The 23,525-nt window shown below is 41.0% G+C and overlaps 1 protein-coding gene across 1 annotated transcript in view; it reads left to right on the top strand.

The window, feature by feature from the left end:
- The window catches only part of znf609b (zinc finger protein 609b), a 75,264-nt gene that overhangs the window by 41,696 nt on the left and 10,043 nt on the right, over positions 1-23,525 (top strand). Inside the window, exons 3-4 of the mRNA XM_072380101.1 lie at positions 8,357-8,582; positions 22,815-22,902. Of these exons, the coding sequence (XP_072236202.1) occupies positions 8,357-8,582; positions 22,815-22,902 (314 nt within the window). The remainder of the gene's footprint in view (positions 1-8,356; positions 8,583-22,814; positions 22,903-23,525) is intronic.

Below are 23,525 nucleotides of genomic sequence, written 5' to 3'. Positions count from 1 at the left end.
GTCTGTGAAACTGGAATTTATTGTACCTACCTGTCAACGTTACACCAAATCATGAATTAAGTAAACAACTCAGGTTGCTAGGATTTTTCCAAATCCTTTAGACTTGTAAGAAGTATAAATGGTTGGTGTTCGAACTGTTGATGGCAACCTCTCAGTTTGTTGTCAGGTTTCCCTTTGCTGTGAGATAAGATTTATGACTATGGAGAGGGTTGGCGAGAGAGAAACCCTGGCGGTCTCAGCTTAGCTTATCTTGATTTCTGCTCGTAGCACAGCTCCTCTCCCTGTCGGACGCAAGTGGGTGACCTTGACAAGAATGTGGCTTATTGTTGTAAGAGATACTGCTGTTGTCAACTGACCTATGGTGAGAGTGAGAAGATGAGGAATGTGAGAAGGAGATGGAAGCCCAAATCAACACAAAGATAGGATTAATTTGAAATGGATAACTCGTAAGGTTGGACTCTTTGGGCATTTTTACAAGGTTACAATAGAAACAGTCTTGTAGGTATTACTGCAGCACACTTTTGCCCCCAGTAACGTTGCATTATGCTCTGAAGATCTTCCAGCCAGAAACCACTGGTTAAGATGAAAGAAAAATCCTATGTACCAGTCAGAGAGATTAGGTTTGCTCATGTTTTTGTTGCATGAGTACAGATGCACTATGCAGTAACATAAAGACCCATCCAGTTTGCTTTGCCTGTGTATGGCGAGCTTTCACTGCTCCCGATGGCAAACAGCCCGCCTCAGTACACTTTCCACCCAACCCCCACCCTTTCAGCCAACAAACAATACCAGGCCTAGTCTCACAGCAGCGAGCCAAGCCAGAGAGGAGAGGAAGGAATTGGGTTGACAAGGTCAAGCTGAACCAAGACAAGAGGAAAGTGTACCACTCCACCTCGTGTGTGTTAACCAGTCAACCAAACTGGCATCCAGCCTGCCGGCCAAATAGCTAAGCAGACAAAATAGTGCCAATACTTTTTAGAAAGTAGTTTACCATTCTTTCTTGATACTGAAATTGCGTTTTGCTGTAATGATAATGTAATTCCTCCATTTGCTTGTGAGCCAGGGTTGGTGTTCAGAGTGTAGCCTGAGGTAATATCGAAAGGTGGATGGATTTGTTAAGCCTTCATCATTACTGTGGAGGTAAATCACTCCTCTTATCTCGCTCTTTTGTTGTGCAGATGTTGAATTGAGCTGCTTAGTTTTGTGATAATTAATGTAAAAGTGTGCATTTTATTTTTTTTTTAGCTAATCGAACACAGTCATAACCATAGAATGTACTTCTTGCAGGAGCATGAATTTCTCTCATGCGGTAAAGGATGTGTGTTTTAAGGGTTTAGATAAATTTCAAGCCCTGCATGTGTTGAATTTTTTATGATGACAAACTAGGCCTAACTGTGGAATAGCTCGGCAGTTTGGATGGCAGACATTTTATGGTCTTTCCAGAAGATGGATCCAGCTGATCCTCTGCCTTTTCGTTTTTTGCACCCTCTTGAGAATTGTAGTTTTAAATGAATTAACTCAACAACTATTGAACATAGTGCCATGAAATTTGGCACACACATAGACGGGCTTCTTTGGTTTTATTGCTGGAAGTGTGCCACATACAGACGGCAAAAGCACGTTACCCTTTCACAAGATTTTAATTGACTTTTTAACAATTGCTGGCATCAGTGTTTGACTCTTTACTTTTATTCTTAGTGTCATCTTCTGCTAGTTATCCTGGTTTATAATAAAACAACCACAAATTAATAGCATCTTTACAGTTTAAGTGATAGGAAGCTAAGCATCAACACGGTACTGGACGCATGCTGCTTTCTGTAGCCTTATTGGAGCATGTGAAAGTGTGACGGTAAAGTAAAAAAATGTGAAAGATAATGCATGAGTTTAGTATTTGTAATAAGGACAATTGGCTATGTAGTAGATTGGCTATAAAAAAGAAAAGAAGAATACAAGCTCTCAGACAGCTTATAAACAAACCCAAGTGTTGCCAAATGCTTCGTTTTACAGTTGCAGTTTGATCGTGTTCTAAAAAGATATTTTCCTCCATATGACTTTAATGAGTAAATTAGGCCACTGCTGCATAAGTGAGCAAATATGTGAGCTCCACTTATCTCTGCTCAGTTCTCTGCCCTGCGGTCCCTTGTGCCTTCTGTCTTTTTATATCCGTCTTGCTTCCCATCACGTAGCTGTAGGAGTCGTCTCCTTACTAATGCATGCGATTGTCTACAGGTGAAGCCTCATGCTCTCATAAGAGGTTTCTCTTTGTCAAAACTCTGTACCCTTTCGCTTCAGTGAAATGAAAGGCATTTGTAGAATATATGCTCCAATTTGCATATCGCAGCTATAATGTGTCACTCTGAATCACTATCAAATTTTCATCACTGCTTAAATTTACATAAATGTGTAAGCATTGCATGTTTTTTAACAACTGAGCTGTAATTCACAACTGTTCAGAGCAGAGAGATGGATGTTTACTGTATATAAAGCCATTATTCATTATTTTATTCGCAACACAACTTAAGTGTTGTGTTGCACCATAAAAATGAGCTGTGATACTAAGTGTCAAAGTGTAGGCTTTACCATTTGCAAATGACATGTTGTGTAAAGCTTGTTTTTAATAGAAAGTATGCTTTTATCTAACTGAACTAGTCTTATATACACGTGTATAAACTGTAATATAATGTCAGCTGGCAAATGGCTTTGATTCAGATAGTTTAGATCCTGTCTTTCTCATTATAGCTCCAAAGAGATTGTGGGTCATGGGTGACTGATTTCATCACAGCTTAGTTTCCTCTCGGTATTATTTATGTGTGCTTATGCTTTCCTGAAAGCACAATTAGCAGCTAAAATTGGAAGGAGTTGCCTAGAAACTGAGTGTCTTTTGCCAGCTGGTGGTCTGCAGTAGATGTCAGGTGTTCCTGTTTGTATTTTCTCTGTGTGCCTGTGATTACTCTGAGCTTCAAAGAAAATGACAGCGTGGTTTCAGAAAAGGAAGTGTGTGCTGTGTTTGAAAACAATCTCCCAGCTTTCATGACTTGAAAGGAAAATAGTCATTTCTTGTGTGTGTGTTCACACTGATTTGAACATTGTAGCTATAAAATTTGATACAGCTTGTGCATTTCTTTTCAATTGGAGCTCAATTTTAATATCTTTTCGTCTTCAATTCCTCTCAGTAACGTACATCTCAGTTTTGTCTCAACTGGCTAAACTTTATACGCTGCTCTTAAATTCAGTGAAGCAAATTCACAGAGTCCTATACTGTTTGTACGACAGCCAAATTGAGGAGCTTTGGTCCTTTTCTTCAAACATATCGTAGCTGTGTGGCAGTGGTGTTGAGAGAAGCACTGATCAGAGCCAGGAAGACGTGTAAAAATAGCATTTCCACTGGCCTTCTGGCTCTGTAACTCACCAGAGATGTTAAGAGTTTGCCCATAGAGTCAAACAGAGTTACGTAAGGGAAGTAGAAACACTGGACGCCAGGATTCCTTTATGCTTAATAATGGCTGCTTGTCAGAAAGAATTGCATTCCTTTTCCAGACAGATGTTTTCTTTCTTTTGATGTTAGTTAGAAAATCTCAGCCTTTCTTATGATTTAACAGTTACATCAGGTATAATCTGGTCAGCCTGATATTTTTACAACGTCTGAAAAACTTCCCCCCAAGTCCCATATTCAGTTGCTACGATTTGATCGTCAAACCTCTTTTATGGATTCATTTCCTGACATTAGCATATCAATTCAAGTGATTCATATAAAATCTGAATAAATACAGTCATTATTCTGCATCTGGAACAAGTATATAATCATTTCATGAATAGATCAGAACTGTGATTTAGTTGTACAGCTTGAGAGAAGGGGTTTGAAAACGTTTAAGATATGCTTATGGTGTGTAAACCATTTTCCAGTGTTTATGTGCTGATAACAAATGTTAGAGACAAAAATTGATCTGGTGATTTCACATCCATTATCGCTTCACTACTCAACGGAAGCATGCTAACAGACAGGTTGAGTTAACCTCATGCTCCAGTGCCCTGAAGCAAGCTTACACATGTTAGCATACCGTGAGATTTGTGCATTGTTGCTGCTGTGAATCATTTAGATTTCACAGACTTGTTGGTTTAATTCTAATCACTTCCACCTCAAATATAGTTTCCCCATCACTTATTACGCTGATGGTTAATGCTTTAGCTTTTCAACCCCCATCTTCAGCCACTTCAAATGACTGTGTTCAAATGTGGCCAACTACCATACCACGCTTTTGAGAGAAAACTCCTTATGGTGCTCGTTTTATTGCAGACACTGATGCAGATAAAGCACCAGAAGAAATGGGATTGCATGGTTTAGCAGTGAAGCATATTGAAGTACTCCTGCAGACATGGTTCTCTGTGACCTGCAGCAGCAGTCTTGTTTGAGTGGCTAAACCATGACCAGAACATTTCCCACGTTAAACATGAGTTTTGCGTGTGTAAATTGTTTTAGATCTGTTGTTAAAAATGACTCATAACTATTTTAGAAACCCATCAGTGTTCCACATCACAGGATAACATTGAAGTTGAACCATGACAAAGGTTTTTCTTAAACTAATGTTTCAATAGTCTTTTGAGCCCAGTAATGATCCTTAATGTTCACTGTTTTTGTATTTGAGCAAATTGGCCAAACAGATGTTCAGGGAAACGTTTTTTTGTTTGTTTTTTTCTCACAAAGCTTTGCTAAAGCTTTGGAGTCCTTGCTGTTAGCTACACTGATGGTGGAGACCCTCTGTATCTCCACCATGTCTCTCTTGTAATCCTCCCTGTCGACCTGTGTTACCCTTAATCCACTGAATGTGGGCATCTGTGTTTCTTTTTCAGGACAGTTGCACCTCTTATCAATGGCATTTCAAGTTTTTATAGTTTGTAGAGTGAAAGAGACGGTGTGCAGGTGTATGATCTCTGTTTAGCCATTACTATCCGTCCTCACACACACATTTTTTTCACAGTATGGTTGTTTTTGTTGACGTTTCTTTGGTTCTGTTGGGGGAAATGGTGCAAAATAGATTGTAGCTCAGAAATCCTGCATTAGCAGCACTCATCATTGAACTGCAAAGCAGCAGACAAACCTTTTTTCCTCCGTAATTGTTGGATGAAATGAACAAAATTTCTCTCCAGTTCATAATCCTCCAGCAGAGGTGATGGATCCTTCCCCACTGATAGCTTCAACTCACAGTATGATGGTATGAAAACACAAATGTCAAACGACTGCGGCTACTTTATTAATACTCAGATTTTTTACAGGTTGGCTTTTTTTTATGGTCTGACACATGCTAGCAGTATCACCATCCGTTTATGGTTCTTCACCTGCCACCAACGCAGGTGGCTCAGTGTAACACTTTTTCATAATAGTCACAGTTTCCTATTCCAGTCTCATAAAGAAGGTAAAGATGAAGCCAGTGTGTCCAGTTAAAAGTACACCACACCCGTCTGCCACTGAAAATCAGGCTGTTCCCCCTCAGTTAATGCCCCAGTTATACACAACACCAAGCGAAGATTTACAAGATTTTTGCCAGTGAGTTAAACATTATTTTTCCCCAGTGTGGCTTTCTCAGGAAGTCGACATGGGGTTTCAGGAAAAAAGATTGCGTGACACTCTGGGATTGTGGATTTCAAAACCATTCTGTAAAGTCTGGCAAGAAGGGAAGAAATCTTGGACTCTGGCACCAACTGAGAGTTGGGTAAAGCCTTGTAATCTGACAAGTTCTGTAGTTCAGTTGCTTGTGGTTTTTTGAAACCCCAAACAAGACGTCAAGCATTGCGCTGGATGTGTGTGTGTGCACTCTGCAGCTCTAGGGTGAAAGTCCTTTTGTTCACTCATCCATTTACACAACATAAAAATCCAGCGGATTGTTCATGTAAACTGTTTCAGTTTTTCCATTTCTATTGCTATTCTGATTTGAATCATTACCTTATTGAACGGTCCCTCTTGTATCTTAGCATGAGGCTGGCTTCTTACTTTAATTCTGAAAGTTCCTCTGCTTTATTAAACTAATTGAGTGGCAAAAGTCGAAGCACATCCAGGCAAGGTTACGCTTCATTTGAAAATGTAAGATATCACTGTGAAATTCATGAACTCATTAATGGAAATAATTAATCTCAGGAATTGTAAATGGCATTGCTCCGGGGATCATCAGCATTCAGTGTTTTTAATGGAAATTTACAATGATTTAAAAGCTTCTGATACCAACGCTGCACTTGGAAATCAGGGCAATCCTTGAACTACTTTCTGCCTATACTCATAATCTCTGTTTTCCACAATTAATTATCAGCTCTTCTTATTAGCCACTTGTCCTTATAATTCTGAGAAGACTGAAATAATTAGTCCAGAAATCAAATGATAGAAAAGTGGAAATAAATACGAGCAGTCTGCGACTGCATCCTATTACAGAGGCGTAATAAAAAAAAGATGAACATCAGACGTTAATCACTTCTCAGATCTGTCGTAAAAATGCTCAGGCACATCTGTCCATAACTTCTTAAGTATTACTGCTAACACAGAGACAAACCGAACCAACGACATAACTGTTTGCTCTAATTGGAAGCAAAGTGATCCTGCAAAACTTTAGCTTTAAAACTCAATTCTGTTAGCTTACTTTGGTCACAAATGATATTCAAATCATCAACATAAATAGTATGTGGACATGTCGAGCCCTTTTGGAGGAGTTTCTGGATGAACATGTTTGTACTTTTCATCATTTTCTGTCACTCTGCTGGAGGCTTTATTGTGTGGTTTTAGTCTGAGGTCCAGGAACGGTGTGGTGACAGCTCAGGTGATTACCTGTCCTGTCTCATTCACTCAGCCGGCCCGCAGCGTGGCCACATCACACGTGGAAAACTGACACACGGTGATTACGATGTCGACTCACTCACTCTTCACACATTAATTTGCTATTCCTCCCTGCAGCAGAAGAAACGGTTCAGCCGCGCTGATGTCGGTAAACCATGAAATGTAAAGATTCTGTGATGACAAATCTTTAGCTAATATTAAGTTTCATCGAGGACTAATAGTTGGTTTTCAAAGCTCTGTGATTGACTCTCCTCATACAAAATACTTTGATTATAGAATATATCTTAAATGGAAATGAATAAGTATGCTAGTCTATGTCTATGCTAGTTTATGCGTAATGCAATCATGCTGAAACCTCATACCACAAAGAAAGCTGAAAACTACTGATTTTACTGCCATGCTACAGGCTCTGCTGAGCTGTACAGAAGCATAGCTGCAACTACACTGAGATGATGCGGAACTTGTTTACCTCGCAGTGTGATAAGATGGCATGACCACTATTGTTCATATGCACTGAATATATCTGTGCGCCACAGCTGGAAGTGAATGACCCTCCGTTGATCACTGTTTTTTAGTTCGCCACATTTGACACAGTTTGGAACAGTAAGTAGATTAGAACAATTATTTAAAGACTGTAAAGACTTGTAATCCAAATGTGTCAGTTGTTGTTTTGTTTTCTGAGCCTAATTGGATCCAGCATTGGCAGCATATTCCAGAACACTGAGTGGTTTATGCCCAATTAATAAATGGCAGTTGGCTGCAGCTTGGCATTCCTGTTGCAGTTCAGTGCTAATGATTTGGAGCGCTTTAATGTGGACTGCATTGAATAAAGAGCACTAAGCCTGGTGACACTGTGGACCTTAAATCACCATCAGTCTTCCTCTTTTCCCACCTACATGTTTTTCTGCCTCCATTTCTCTCTAGTGCTTCCCTCCATTTGCTCTCATCGCTTCCCTCCCCTGCTGTCCTTTTCATTTTCCTCATAGGCCCACTCGCTACTCATTGCTGTCACAGTGTGTCAGAACAGGTGAAATCAATTACTGACCCTCAGCGGCGTGCTCCCTTACCACAACTAGCTCTTTAATTGAGGGAATTAATGAGTGATCAGTCTGTGAGATGATTTGGTGTCATGGATCTCTCTCTGCTGTGTGTGTGAGGAAGGAAAGCTCGGGGAGGGTTTGTTTGGCAGACCCCCGCATATCTAATTCGGTCCTTCCACAGAGGCAGTCAAGGCAGTTCACATTCCCTCCCTCTGCCTTCTCTGCCTGCTAATCACCTCTAAGGTTGAGGAGAAAGGTTAAGGAAAGACACAGTAGTGCATTACAGCACTAACAGCTGCCTGGCCTTTTCTCTGTTGAGGAAAGCTTTCAAGGGCCACTGAAATACCAGAATGTCTCATGTGTCGAGCACGTTGTTCACTTCCTCTCATTGTGGCATCTACTGACTGAATCTCAACAGACTCTGGATGTGTTTATGAAGACGTTCTGAAGTGTCTCGTGCGTTTCTTTCCCTTATCAACCTCCTCTTCCTCCTTCACAGATGGAATCTCCTGTCTCCACGCCAGCTCCTCCCCCCCTCCACCTCCTGGCCACAGTGGGCAACAGTGAAATTGCCTCGCCGTGTGAGCAGATAATGGTCCGCACACGCTCCGTGGCGGTGAACACATCCGATGTGGCCCTGGCGACCGAACCAGAGTGCTTGGGGCCCTGCGAGCCAGGGACCAGCGTCAATCTCGAAGGCATTGTGTGGCAGGAAACCGAAGACGGTAAGAAGAGTGGTTTAACATGCTGTTTAGTGAAACATATAAGTCACGGTTGGGGCACAAAAGGAAAGGAGCTAAAACATATGGGATAGTTGCTTGTTTTTTTTTTTATTTTCTATGTACATACTCTGTGTGGTTTTGTGGTTAAGACATCTAAGAACATTGCCTTTTCAAGGCTTTAGTTAAGTCTCTGTCGTTAAAAAAAAATGATCATCTTGCCGTCATTACCATACATGTTTTTCCTGCTGAAATATAATTGGATTAGCCCAGACTGCCTCGGGAAATGGTGGTGGTACCAATTTGTGCTTTAACAGCACACATGGTGCATTATTTTGCCAAGAAGAATAGCAGTTGGCAGCCAGTTCTTAGGTGGCCTTGATTTGTTTTTTTGCATGGGAGTTCTCAGAAGGGAGTTTGTTGCACAGAGATATCTGCTCGACGGCATCATGCCTCATAACAAAGCGCTTTTTTTGCAAACCTGCCAGTCGGTAATAGAGTTGGCTCGTCTCCTGCAGTGCAGTCCGAATGAAAATCTTAGGCACTCAGTTTTCCTCCCTTTGATCAAAACAACATTCAGCTTATTTAATTTCAAGATGTATCGCTTTTGCTATCAGTTTCTGCAGGATCTGAAAAAACTGCCCCTTTTTTCTGTGAAATAATGCAAACACTGAATCTTCAAAGCAGCCTGCGCTCAGTGGCTCTGCGGGCATGCAGAGTACAGATCGCCCACACATTCACGGTGCAGCTTGTTGGTTCATTTTCAGGAACCAAATGGAGGAAAGGTCCCCGGCTCATCAACATTCCCAAAGCACAGTCCCTGTCATTGAGTGGCTTTTTTCCCCCTCTATCCTTTTTTTCTTATTTTTGCTCCAGCGCTGAGCTGTCTGATTCTGCCCCCCAGCCCCCCCACCCCGGTCCTCTCTATTGCAGCTCTTTTCTGTTACCAAGCATCCAGCCAGTCACCCCTTGACTCTGTTTCCAGGCAAACTGGGTGAGAGTGAGTGCATGGTGAGAGGTAGAGGCAGGGGGTGGAGAGCTGGGTTGTGGTAGACAAGGCCACTTCTGTTATTGACACAAACATGGCTCAGAGCCAACACCAGTACTATGTTGTGCTCCCTCATTCTCTGCCTCCCACAGTGATGGAGCCTCCCACTTTCCCCCAACCAAGTCTGTCCTTTGCCTGTACTCACCTTGTCAAAGCTGCTATTTTAGCTAAAAGAGGCAGTGATTTTGGTCCGGTTGAGCTGTGTTTTTCTCTGATTCTGCTCTGTCTGACACAGTGGGGAGGAGGATGGTGGGAGATTTTGAGTGGTTTTAAAAGTGGTGAGGTGAGTAGAAAGGGAGGGGGTGTTTTGTGAGTAGTGGTGGTGGGGGGAGCACTCTGAAGGTGTAGTACACAGGTTGTTATGGCTGTCAGGGCTTTAGAGGCCCGTAGAGTAAGATTACAACTGAACCCTCTTTGAAGTCTGTTGTTTTTTTTTATCTCAGAAACTTGTCAGGCAGAGCTAAGTCGTTTTCATCTGTTTTTCTACTCACTTTGAAATATTACATCAGAAAAGATTGACGGAAAAATCAAAATTTAGGATATACTTCTTTGCTTTTATGTTTATCCGTTCACTTAATGTGTTTTTTTTTTTTTTCCAAAAAAAGTTTCTGCAGACAAGGGGAGAGCAAACATTCCTGTTTCTGCTTTTCGAGAATAAACATGGCTAATACCAGCTGACATGAAAAGATAATTATACATGGCAGTGTCCCAAATTCAGTTTTTATTAAAGCTGAGTCTTTAAACCAGCTACAGATGAGCACACAATAACAACACTGTTTGCCATTGTTGGTGACCTAACATTATACCTTATTTGGATGCTGTTAGTTTTCAGGTATCAGGCAACTTGTTACAGGCATGGTTACATAGCTAGTTACGTGCTCGCTCGCCAGCGCCACTTTTAAATGAGAGCTTAAATGTCCTGGTCTGAGAATGCCAAATAAAGATTGGTGTTGAATATTTGTTTAATTAATTCTATTTCAGGGACAAGTACCATTTTTTGCTGTTTCCCTCCCACGACCGTGAGTTGAAAGTTGACAACTGTTAGGACGGCCCTAATCACAATTTTTCCTGGTAAAAATCAGTCCTGAAGACCTGTGGCCCAGGCAAGGATTATGTTTAGGGACATGGAATAACTTTCTAATGTTCATGAAATTATAAGAAAACAATGTGTTTATGGACCCATCGCGTCTGATCTATCTGTTTTTCACCGGCACCTAGTAGTAACGCGTTACTGCAAGACAAGGACACTTTTCTATTTCCAGGCTCTGGTAAAACATGTGTGGCCCTGTAAGCTTAGATGCTAATGTTGTACGAATAAGAGAAACATGCACATCCCAAGACCACAGCCATCCAAAAGTTCTGTATGCAAATTCTTTGAGAAGATTTGGGTCCAGTGCAAACTCTGCCAGATATAGCTAGCATGCAGTAAGTCTACCAGTTCTGTGTGCTATGCCTCATTTTAAAAATGCTGGATTAATTCCTCAAGAAGAGTACTTTTATTTGAAAGGTACCTTCTTAGATTTGTTTGGGTGCTGCCACTGTGCCCTTTACTTTCTTTATTAAAGGAGGACGCAATGCCTCGGCCGTACCACCACCCTTTAAAGACTCTATTCAGCTTTGGTTACGAGCTTCAAACCAGACTATGGAAATGCACATTTTCTTTTTATTGCCGTTTCAAAAGTATGCTTCAGATCTGTTTAACGATACAACACTGAAGCAGTGTGTTTAAAGCTGAAGAGATCCTCTGCATCAGCCTATAAGTGTTTAAAGAATTTATTGCCGTTTGACACAGCAGCTCGTTGGCTGCTAAAAAAAAAAAAAGTTCGATTTGTCTTGTCTTTTTGAAGAGCTGATCTGTTTTACCATCTCAGATTTTTTACAACATATATAATTGTCAGTTTTAGGTTTCATACAAACAATAAAACCAGTGTTGTTGAGATACACCAGTACATCTGGGCTGGGGTTTTTTTTTTAAAGTGAGGCCATTCTCAGCACCCTTCATTGTATTACATTTTGCACACTACATTAAACAACACAAAGATGTGTATTGTCCTCCCTTTTACATCATTTTAATAGTACAAGGTCCTAAAAACCCACTGGCTGGTTTGAAAATGAAAGACCTAGTTGCTGTTTACATCACACAGCACTGCCTGTTCCCTTTAGAGATTTATGAATGAAGGATTCTCACAAATGAGAACCAGCTCAAATAAATCCACTCAGATGACCGGGGAAGAGCAACAAACGGAGGCCTCAAAGACGAGGCTGTGAAGTTAGTCTCCCACCACTCCTCATGACAAGTCTCATACAGCGCTGTTTAGGCATTTAAGCACTGTGTGTGCGTATCGTTTAGCATGCCAACCAACAGCTGCTTCATCACCTCCGCCTTTTGGCCTTGTGGGAGTAAATGAACAACAAGCTCCCAGTAATTGTATGCGTCTCACCCGACTCGCTGAGTGCCAAAGAGGGGAAAAAGATGAGGAGGAAGCGAGCAACGCATAACAAAAAGCGATCACAGAGGCTGCACCTTAAGTCAGTGCTGACAAGAATCTTGGCTGAAGAGGATGAGTGATTTTTATTTTTTATTTTATCCTGTGTAATTCGAGGCTTTGAGCGCAGATGTTGCCAAATCTGGATAACGACAAGATTTAGATAAAAGCCCGCATGTATCACGGATTGCTGAATGAACAAAATAACCCAAAAAGCTTATTATTTTGTATTAGGACCTGTGTAGGAGAAAAAGTGTCCCACTGTCATTCAGGGGGTAAGTGAAGCGTAGACAGGAGGCACGAGGAGGGGGGGGTCAGAGCCGTGGTATTTTAAGGCCCAGCACTGACACAAATCCCCTCAGCACAGACGAGGCAGTGGCAGCTCTCAGGGTCGTGTCGGCAGAGCGATGGGCCAACCCCTCCCAGGCTTAGCATGCTGATACCTCCAAATGCCATCTCTGAAACGCAGGAGAAGTTTATTGCTCTTGAAACGCAGCCCAGAACGCCTTGGCTCCTGCTCCGGGGCAGAGGGAACACAGAGGGGGCCCCTTCAGCCAAACACTGCAGCTCCATGCCAGTAACGCACACACACACACCCTCCAGTTCACAGCAGGCTATTCCCCAAGCAGGTTCCACTGCTTCTTAAGCTCTCTAATAGATAAATAATACAGGCTGTTTGTGATAAATGTTTGTCTCATGGATTATTTATGCAACTCACATCACTACAGTACTGGCTTTAGCACATGAGTAAAAAGATGTCTGGCATCTGCATAGAAGACAGGTCATAGTGAAACAGACACTCCTGCATAAACATTTGAGTTGTCTTTTTCTCCTTCTCTATGTCTTCAACCCTGTCAGGGAGTCGAGAAGGAGAATACTGTATGAAAGGAGCACTTGGCTCTGTAACTCACTCGCCAGCTATGCTTCCTTGCTCCTTTGAAGACCACCTGTCAGTGGCCTCATTGAAATGTTTTCACAGAGGCGAGAGGGGGCCGCTCTCCCTGAACTTTCTGTAAAAACTGTCCTTGAAATTAGAGTGAGCATTGTCAGGAGGCCTATAGCTGTCGTCCAGGCCGGTGAGCAAGAGGAGGATAGAGTGGGGAAAGAACAAAATCAACCGCAGAAGACCAATTTCTGTTAACCATGGAGGACGGATCAAAAAGAAAAGAGCAAAAGTGACAGAACTTTCTTTGTCTCCGGCCCACACACTGTAGATTTTCATTTGCCACTTACTTAGCCACATTTCTTTGCAAGTTGCTAAGCCTCTTGAGCCTCACCAGGAGTGGAGTAGCCAATTTTCAGGGAAAAGAAAAATGAGCCCTCCCTTGTTGTTTTCCCTAAATATGTGGTTTAAATGACACTCTAGGATACTGAGATGATGATGGATCATTGCTCCTGAGGGACTAAGCTTGATTTGTAAGTCACACACTTAGTCCCTGGGTAGTGTTGGCAAGATGGTGCCTGAATTAACCCAAATTACTTTAAAGAGACATAGGTTCCCATTCTTATTGGCTGACAACTGCATTTTTTGAAGCACTTAAACAGTCTTGAAATATAAATCATATGCCTGGAGGAATTGCAGGCTTCACCAGTGGTTGTCACAAGATATCATATTTTCTGTATCCACGTCAAGGAGGGCTTGACTAATGGGCCTTTGGCAGACCCGTCTCTGAATCTCAGCACCATCTCCTTTAAGGAAAAACACCAGCAGGGATGTTTTAACAAGAGATTGTAGATTTACCTAGATGACATTTAAGGAAACTGCTCCCTCGCCTCAGTACAAATTATATACAGGAATAAGTGTGTGTAAAATTTATTTATTTATCTGTTTACTTTGGCCATAACTAACACGAGCGGCTGGTGTTTTTTTCATATGCTTCCTCTGTAAGAGTAAACATGACCAGATTTTTGTGGAAGGAGAAACTGCTGCATGCGGCTGATAATGTCGGGCGATGTGGAAGGCATACTAATTCACTCTTCCTCTGCCTCTCAGTGGAATGAGAGAATTGACCTTCTCACAGGCTGTTATTCTTGTCAGTGAGGGTGACTTCACACTTTTACCTTTTAGAAACCAGAACGCAGCCTGAACTTTTCAGATACGGCTCGCTCGAACACACTGAAGTCCCAAATATAATTGTCAACAATACCCAAGTCTGATCCACCAGTTGTCTGTAACATCTTTTATTTTCTCCACTTAGACTCAGGTTGGTGTTTATTATTATGATTTCTTTGAAGTCTCCAATTTCTTGTGCTTTTTATTGACCTGGAATTAAATACAGTACAGGAGGGCTGCACTTAATATTGCAGAAATTCAAATTTTCCTGGTTACTGATCTAACAAAATGGCAGATGTGAACTAGAACTGCTACTAGTGTCATGTGTTTCAGCAACAGGGAAGTGTTCAGTTGACCTTGCACTTCCTGTTAACAGTGAAAGTGAGTATATATATATATATATATATATATATAATCCTAATGTTTGCACTGACATTTGATATCTAACAGATGTATCTAGCTTAGTGTAGCATTTTCAGTTCTTTCAGAAGCTGGTTGAAAATAAGACCATCTCTCACACACAAGACATTGATCAGCTCGTTACATTTATAAAAGTAATGGTGTACTTTTATGTATTATTGACTAATTTCTTAACAGATGTTGTGTTAGTGTAGTTTTTTGAGACTTAATTCACACCGAGTCCTATCCCTCGCTTGTTTAGCAATTGTTTATAAATGATGTAGTAATGTAAAAAAGGGAAGCATTGATCGCTTGACTGGTAACTAGAATTGTCCAATGTCTTTTCCATTTACAAGCAAAATAAATATGAAAAACCTGCAAAAAAGAGATGAAACGGTAATGCGTTGCCACAAGACGGTAATGCGTTGCCACAAGACGGTAATGCGTTGCCACAGGACGGTAATGCATTGCCAGAGGACGGTAATGCGTTGTCACAGGACGGTAATGCATTGCCAGAGGACGGTAATGCGTTGCCACAGGACGGTAATACCTTACCACAGGACGGTAATGCGTTGCCACGGGACGGTAATGCGTTGCCACGGGACGGCAATGCGTTGCCACGGGACGGCAATGCGTTGCCACGGGACGGCAATGCGTTGCCACGGGACGGCAATTCGTTGCCACGGGACGGTAATACCTTACCAGCTATTGCACCTCTGTGCAGTAGCTCTTCTTTAGGAATTAATTTAATCTCTGAGAAAATCTGTAATATTTGATCATATCTGAGGAGATGGGATCAAATATTACAAGTTTACATCAAAGTGTGTTTCTTTGAAACTGGCAAAAACCACCTCAAATTGTTATTATTCTAATATTTTGTCATTTCCATTTTTTATTATTCACATCTTCTGAATGCAAAACAAAAACAACATTTTACTCTGAGTCAGCTCATTTCTGTATATGGGGAAAAAAGCCATGGAGGAATGAGCACTGAAACATTTGGAACAACAAATCCAGCACTCAAAAACACACCCTCGCCTCACTGAGAGTATAATATTCTAATATAACAATAATAATATAATAATGGGTGGAAAACCAGCTTGATCAAGGTACTGATGAAATGTCGCCACAGATCTTAAAATGTTTGACAAATAACAAATAAAAACAAAGAGTGGGACACACATCCATGTGAAACAAGCTGCTGGTGGGACAGCTCCAAGAAAATGTCTTTGGTGCGTTTTTTTTTTTTTTTTTGGTCAAACCAGCTGTTCAGAGCCCTAAAATATTCAGTTTTCAGTTGCATAAAATGTAGCTCCTCACTTGTCCAGGTGGGATTATCGTATGAGGCAAAACACCAAGAGTTTTCAAACTGGAGCACGGCATCCCTCGGGGGTTTTGTAAAATGCTTCCAATAGTACAATCCCCTTTACAACCCCCTCATCCAGCGCTGCAAGTGACTCATACAGTTTGCTCTAAATTGCTGTCTGCCCAGCATTTCAGATAAAGGTCGGTCTGAGGACTTTGTATTTTGACAGTGACTTAACCGGACAAGCTCTGCTTCGTTTTATGCAGCACAAGTTCAGAATAACGCAGTTAAAATGGAAAAGTGCTCGACACTTCATTCATCAAGGTTACAGTTATGGCTCATGGCAGCACCCAGCTATCTTTTATCTTCTGTAAGGAACATTGACACTATTTTTCCTCATTGTTCTCACTTTCTTGTCTACATGCAGCCGTGACAAGTGTTTCTTTTTTTAACACAGAAAACTGAGAATGGCAAATAAAGACCTTTAGTCTGTTTTTAGTAGGATACATACAGGGTCTGTCAATAATTACATTAGTATGTGACAGTGTATGAAAGGTGATAATTACAACTGCTGGTAATTGTTCACACAAGTGAGCACTCTTTTTCAAGGCGAGCCTTGTCTAAATCAGAAATCTTTCTCACATTTAAACCAAATGGAAACCTTTAATGTGATATTTTGGGAGTCACGCAGTGTCATACCCAATTATTACAGAGGAGCGATCTCCCATTTTCAAAGATAACAAAAGCATTTTGACAAGGTCAGTCAGTGAAAATGTCATTAACCCCTCTGGATTCCTGTTGAGCTGGAGCAGAGCAGAGGTCAGCCAGTGAACTCATGGTCCTCACTGATTTCACCAGCAGCAGAGGACCTGATATTTTGGTCCCTCTGCAACCTGATGAAATGTGTTAAGTAGGGAGGAGGGGAGGTTTAGAACATGACATGGCACTCCTACGGCATGGCACTGACATAAATTTTCCCCTTTCATTACCGTCTTGTTCAAGTAATCTCATACAGCTTTGTGGTGAAGTTCAGAGCCTAAGCAGGGCTGCCATTTGTTGTTGTACAGCACCTAAAGGAAATGAGGTTTAAAATTACAGGCCAATTCCTCTCATTATTGTGGACTTCACTCAGTTGTCCTGAGTGACCCTATTAAGGCTGACACAAAGGGGGAGGCCAGAGTGCAAGGAACTGGGTTTGCTTCAAATCACTGTGCTCCTTTTCTCTCCCCCCACTGCAACCCTCTCCAAGCAAACAAATCCCAAGTGAACTGCACCTCCAAAGAGCAAGTTTTATTTTTTGATCTTTGAACTGCAGTCTGTTTCTACCCTTTTCAGAGTCCCAGTGTGTCAAGAGAGGGATAGTGGGCCACGCAAACATAAACAAATCATTATACATGGATAGTTATCTTAAGTCCGGATGGAAATTACTTAAATGTGAGGTTTTTTTCTCCAGTTAAAAAGCATTTTTTAGACAAGCACTTGCTAACATCTGGCTTTTGAGTGCAATCAGCCATTCAATCAAATGACTGTGCAGGAGTCACGGGTATTAATCGTCTCTGGCTCCAATCGGCATTTACGGCACCACCCGGGTGTACAAGCTGATTTTAAATAAGGATTCTGGGGTTACAAGAGTTGACAGAGCTTACTTTGTTGTCAGCTCACTCTCAGCCCTGGAAGGTTGTATATGATCACTACAGTCTATAATTCATATAATAACTAGTTTAATTAACTCGAGCATATCAGAAACTGTGCTCCAACACACTGTGCAGGAAACAGTCATCATTAGTTACTATCTAAATAATTGTATTTATGGGGATTAATTAAAAGTGGGTACACCTGCTTATACAAGGAGATGAGTAAAGGAGGAGAGAAAAGCTGTGTATTGGCAGGATTTAGGAGCCAGAAGCCTCTGTGCAGACTGGAAAAATCGATCCATCACATCTGTCTTTGCGTTTAAAGTTTACTTCTTTAGCTTTTTTTAAAAACAAACTCAGTTGACCAAAGTGATGTACAAGGTACGTAAATGTAATCAGCAATTAGTTCCTGTTCACATCAGTTTCAGGGACTTGATTTAAAACTTTGCTGTCAGTTAACTTGTGTTAAAACTTATTTCTGGGCTGTGTCAACACATTAGCTGCCTCCATCCAGGTGCTACGTTTACACCACTTCCAGAGGGAAGACGTTTAAGATGGATCCAATAATCCACTAAAATGGCTGCTGGATCTAATAAACAATAGACAGTGTCAATGTTATTGTCTCTGGTGATACTTTTTTTTAGCCTTGGGCAATAGAAAGAGTGCACCCCTCTTCAAATTAGTTTTATATGATGGCGTTTATCACCTAATTCCTTTTGGGGACTACAAATTATCATTACGGCTGTTTATATAGACCTTTGACTATAGTTATTGTTTCTGAACAGTATTTGAGAATAGATAGGTTCTTTGATATAATTCTGATGTCCTGTATTTTTACACATCTGTATTTTTTTTCTTTATCATTAAATTTTTGTATATATATTTATATCCTTGTATGTCTTAATGGATTGTGGGTATTTAAGATGGTGACTCTGTATAGAACTCAAGTCTGAAGAAAGCTCTGATGCTCAAAAACTAATACGGTCGAACGTGGGAGCTCTATCATGTACGGATCCTTCCAGTCTTTTCTTAATTTGATGTTAGCACTGCTGCTGCGGTATTTGAGCCAATTTACACACGACCGAGCGCTTTTTGCACCATTTCGCATTGTAGAAAAAAAGCCATATGTTGGTAGGTGTTTGTGGCGTTTTTGTCCTGTGTTAAAAAGGCGTTTGTCTTCTCAGACACAAAATCTATCCGTCTCCGTTCAGTTAGCACTTAAATGTTGATCAGACAGTGTTGAGCTTAAAGGGACTTAAGAAGAAGAAATTAAAAATAAATTGCTGTCTCTTCGACTGTCTTTTCAACAGGTCTGCCCTTAGTGAAATAAACCCACATACGCTCATTTTTGTGCAGAAAAGAAACAAGTTTCTTGTGTAATTCGCTATCTGCCAGAGGAACATGTGAGTTCTTTGTCAAGGGCTTTCCATGTTTAGAAAGACATGACATTTACATCTGTGTGATGACAGCTTGAAAATTGCAGAATAGATTCACACAGCTTTCAGTTTTCAAATTTAACTGGAGAATGATTTTACATTGCCAAGATTTAAACCTCTTTTATCAACTATTTGGAAAGCCCAGTTAAGACCGTGTGACATGAAATAAATCATGTCGCACACATTAGTTTTTTATTTAACAAGCTGTTAATCTTCCCCCAAGCATGCCTTCGTTTCTAACTGGCTGCCCTTCTTCTTTTCCAAATAGATACTCTTAACTTCTCTGATATGGTTTATTAAGCTAGTATTGACTCCTTAATAAAATTATGAAAATAAAAGCACTTTTTTTTAAGTGACCATATGATTTAATTTACTTATTCCTGTTAAGAATAATTGCATCTGACGTTTCACACCTATCACAGAAATTTTATCTCAGTGCAACTTAAAACTCTTCATTAATGCCCAAAAATAAAGATTATGATGTTATTATAGAACATCCCGACCTGTCACGTTTACTTTGTGTTAACTGTGCATCACAAACACACTCGGCCCTTTTGTAAATACATTTTTCTCAATTTTTTAAAATCATCTTAATTGAACATGAAGTCATGTGAGCTGCGTAGCCTCCAAATGTCCTTGAGGTGTCCCACATCATGTTAAAGGAACTATGCTATTATCGTTGAGAGAAAGCCAGAGGCAGAGATTTGAGGTGATTCAGAAGCCAAGGATAACAGAGTTCCTTGGCTTCAGCAGGGAAGATGGCCAGAAGGAAGCCACTCAGGGGAAATAAGGTCTCTGAAAGCTAGCAGACTCTGTAGCCTATTTTCCGGTGAAGGTGGATTTACTGGGTATTTTGCTGTGGCTTTATGACACCACAAATGGCTGCCCTGTTTATGTGCTTGTAGAGTTCTAGTATTCCAATCCAAATGCAGGTGTTTCTGTTTAAAAAAACAAAAAACAAAGGTGCATCGTGATTTAGATGTTTATGCACATTTTTGTTCCTGACACCCCCAAGTATTTCTGGCCAATCAATCATCAACCCATTTAGAGGGGAAATGCTCAATAAGATTGATCACCGCACCTCTTCTCATCAGCCATTATCCACTTTGTTTTCGTGAAGTTAAGCGTATGCAAGCTGACGCTGTGGGCTGCTTTTTTACTAGCAGACAGTGAGTTATAGCTGTGGGAAATACAGGGAAATTCCTCTGGAAAACCCAACACAAAGCACATGTGATGTCAGATTGTGGAGAGGATTTGTCTTCCAGGAGGGCTTAATGCACAGACACATACAGCATGGAATTTTCTCAGAGCAATACAGTGAAAGTCCTTCATGACCGAGCCGCAGCTCAGACCTGAGTCATGGTGGAAAACCTTTTCAGTGACTTATGAGATGCTCCACGGTCAGTCTGATTGAGCGTAAGGAAAATCTGAGTGCCAAGTTAACACCTTTTTGTTGAAGATGAGACAAAGATTTATCAACATCTGTGTTATTATGGATGCGCATTGTCAAAAACTCTTGAAGTACAATTTAATTAATCAGCATTACAGATTATGTAATGCTGATTAATTAATTATGTGGGTAGCCTAAACCTAGTCTTTGTAAATGACATTTCCTTACTAACATCCACATAAAATGGCAGATATTATTGGGTGAAATGTTTGCTTTCTTGTTCGTAATAAAAACACGAGAGTTGCATCAGTTTTCTCATCAAACAAGAAAAATGCCACATAAGAAGGTTAAACATTAAAACTGAATGCTAATCGAAAATCATTAGACTTAACAATTCATGGTATAATTTCCAACCCCCTCTGCAATGAGCACAAGGAAGGCTATATCCTGCATATCATGAAAGGCTGGTCATTCATTTCCCTGCCTTGATTTACATCCTGCCTCAACCAGCTGCCAGAGCCATTTTGTGTTGGAGTGTTTGGAGAGCTTAGGGGGGGGCGGGCTGTTGAAGGCGTTTTATGAAAGGTCTGGGTTCTTTTAATGTGACAGAAATCCGAACTGGAGCACCTCTCCACTACCCAGCATACACACAGATGACATTTGCAGTTGAATCTAGCCTTGACGAAGCGCTGATGTTTTGTGGCCATAGATTGAAGGAAGAGACGTGCAGCCAAGTGTCACCAAGTTTATGTAAACATATATAAATGCCTTATATGTGCCCTGTTTTATGCCAGAGGCAGCAAGAGAAAAATGAAGTCTGAACTGTGACTGGTGTGTGTGTGGGAGGGAAAAAGATTGTAAGCCAGGGATGGTTATACCATTGAAAAGAGGAAATGATGGTTAGGGTGAAGGAGAGAGGGAAAGTGGGGTGAGCAAGAGAGGTTTCCTAAGCTAATAAAATGCTCGGGAGGATGGAAGCTGCCAGCCAGCATTCCTGTGCCATTAGATAAGTTAGCTCACTGCAGCCTCCAGTTTCTCTGCAGTGCTGAAGTGGCAAACTGAGGTCACCACCAGGCAGTGAGGGGGATGGTGTGGGCAATAAATTCACAATGTTTCTGCGCACAGTTGTTGGTGCTAAATCTCTGAAGCAGAATGACTTATTATTCAGGTGAAAATCAACAACGTATCATTCACAATCTTAAATTGTGCTCTCAGATTATAACAGCCTCCACAGCAGCCGTTGTGTGTCGTGTTTTTGTGCTTTAACATGAAATATATTTCTTGTGCTTAGTAACACTACGAAGTAACACACTGACATAAGCTTGTCTGTTTGTACTTTGGTTCTCCTTATAATAGTGGGATGTAACACCCCTCTCATTAAAATCAAATCTACATGTGAGCCATGCTCATGCAGAGCCATACACATGAAGCGGTTGTCCCATTGAAGAGGCCACAAAGACACCACCAAAAGCCCACAAAAATGTCAAGCGACTGTAAAGCAAAATGTTATGGTGCTTTGCCGGAAACCAAAGTTGTGGTTTGCTCAATCTCACTCCCTGGGTGCTTTAGGGCACATTCGTGTATAAAAAGAGTCAACGTACTTTAAAACAAGGCTGAAGCATATAGTTTTATGGTTCATAAACTTCTTTAGTGTTGCTTTAAATGTCTGCAGTGCAGGGACTTCAGATAATTTTGAACATATCTGCATAATTTATGACGACCCTCACGCTGTTGCCAAAACGAACCTCCGGAACTAATTTTAGTTTTTAAATGTGAGATCTGGTATCGCACAGGTCGGATTGTGTGGCTCACACGAGTGTGGCGAAATTCACACTGACCAGATAGCAACACGGAAGCTTCTAAATGTGACAGGTTGCAGCAATTCCAGTGAAGTCAAGAGGCTTTTCTTGCACACTCATTTACAGTCTGTCAAACTGAACCCTTCATGTCGAGTCAGTCAAACCCTGGAGCTTGTTGCTTATTTTCAAGAAGCTGTATTCGTCAATCCATACACCCCCAACCCCCCCAAAGGTATTACATTTCTGAACTGCAAAATGAGATAGAGGGTTGCAAAGAAATATTTGCCTTCGAGTGATTCTCCTTCAGGGAAATCTTATGTGCTGTGAGATAACTTATTTAAATGAGAAGGTTGTTTCCTGGTAAGCTCAAGGTGTTTAGCGAGACCCTCTGCCAGTATCTTATACAGGTTTTACAATGCTGACACAGTTGAGTGTTCCAACTATTAGGAGGTGTCAGTCTATCTCGCCCCTACTGATTTACTGTGTAAAGATTAAGAAAAAGCATATTTGACTTGTATAACTGTCTTTTTCATGTGACACCCTTTGGCAAAGATTACCTCACAGATGCTACAGCCTCAGTGCATGTTTTTTTCACAATGTGCAGGAAGTGATAAATATATATGACATTTTTCAGTGTGATTTGTGGAAGAGAAAACAAATATGTAACTCTGATTTCTTGTCTCTCAGGCATGCTGGTGGTCAATGTTACCTGGAGAAACAAGACCTATGTAGGCACTCTGTTGGATTGTACACGACATGACTGGGCTCCCCCCAGGTAAGACGCATCACCCTGTTCTGCTCACTTCATGTGAAGAAAGCTGGTTTAGTGCGCTATTAAATTTACCGTCAAGCATGGGGGTTGTAAATGTCAAGGTAGAAAAGAGTTCACAATTGCCAGAAATCACTGATGCATACTCTCTATCCATAGTCATGGTACACAGTCTTTTAACCTTTTCATATTCTGTGTGATATGAATCTGCTGTAGCAGCATCAGTTCAAGCATACGCAGCCTAATGTACTGACTTGCCAGTGTGCCACAGGACCACTGAGTGCATGTTGGTCTTTATGTTGAGCCTGGAGAAACAGGATTCATTGGCAAGCAGCTGATGTCCCAGGAGACAGCAGTGGAAATAGAAAGCTACTCTAACAAGCCAGATTGCAGAATCCAATTATTGGACTAAGAGCTTTTTTCTTCTACACTGGATAACATTCTCCATCACAAAGGCTGCAGTTTCTAAGATCAGTCTTATGGCTATAACATTGTGTTTTTGCAATTTTAGGTATTTTTCCTTTGCAAATAACCAGAAATTACATATGCAAAATATGTGTGTGAAGTGCCATTCCAAGCACTTGCTTTGATCTAAAACACATGCACTGTATCTAAGTGTAAATGTAAGT

Source organism: Leuresthes tenuis, unplaced genomic scaffold, assembly GCF_036924035.1.
Source record: "Leuresthes tenuis unplaced genomic scaffold, fLeuTen1.0.hap1 SCAF_2, whole genome shotgun sequence".
Classification (NCBI taxonomy): domain Eukaryota; kingdom Metazoa; phylum Chordata; class Actinopteri; order Atheriniformes; family Atherinopsidae; genus Leuresthes; species Leuresthes tenuis.
Note: the sequence above shows the minus strand (reverse complement) of the source record. Positions and strands in the feature narration are given on the sequence as shown.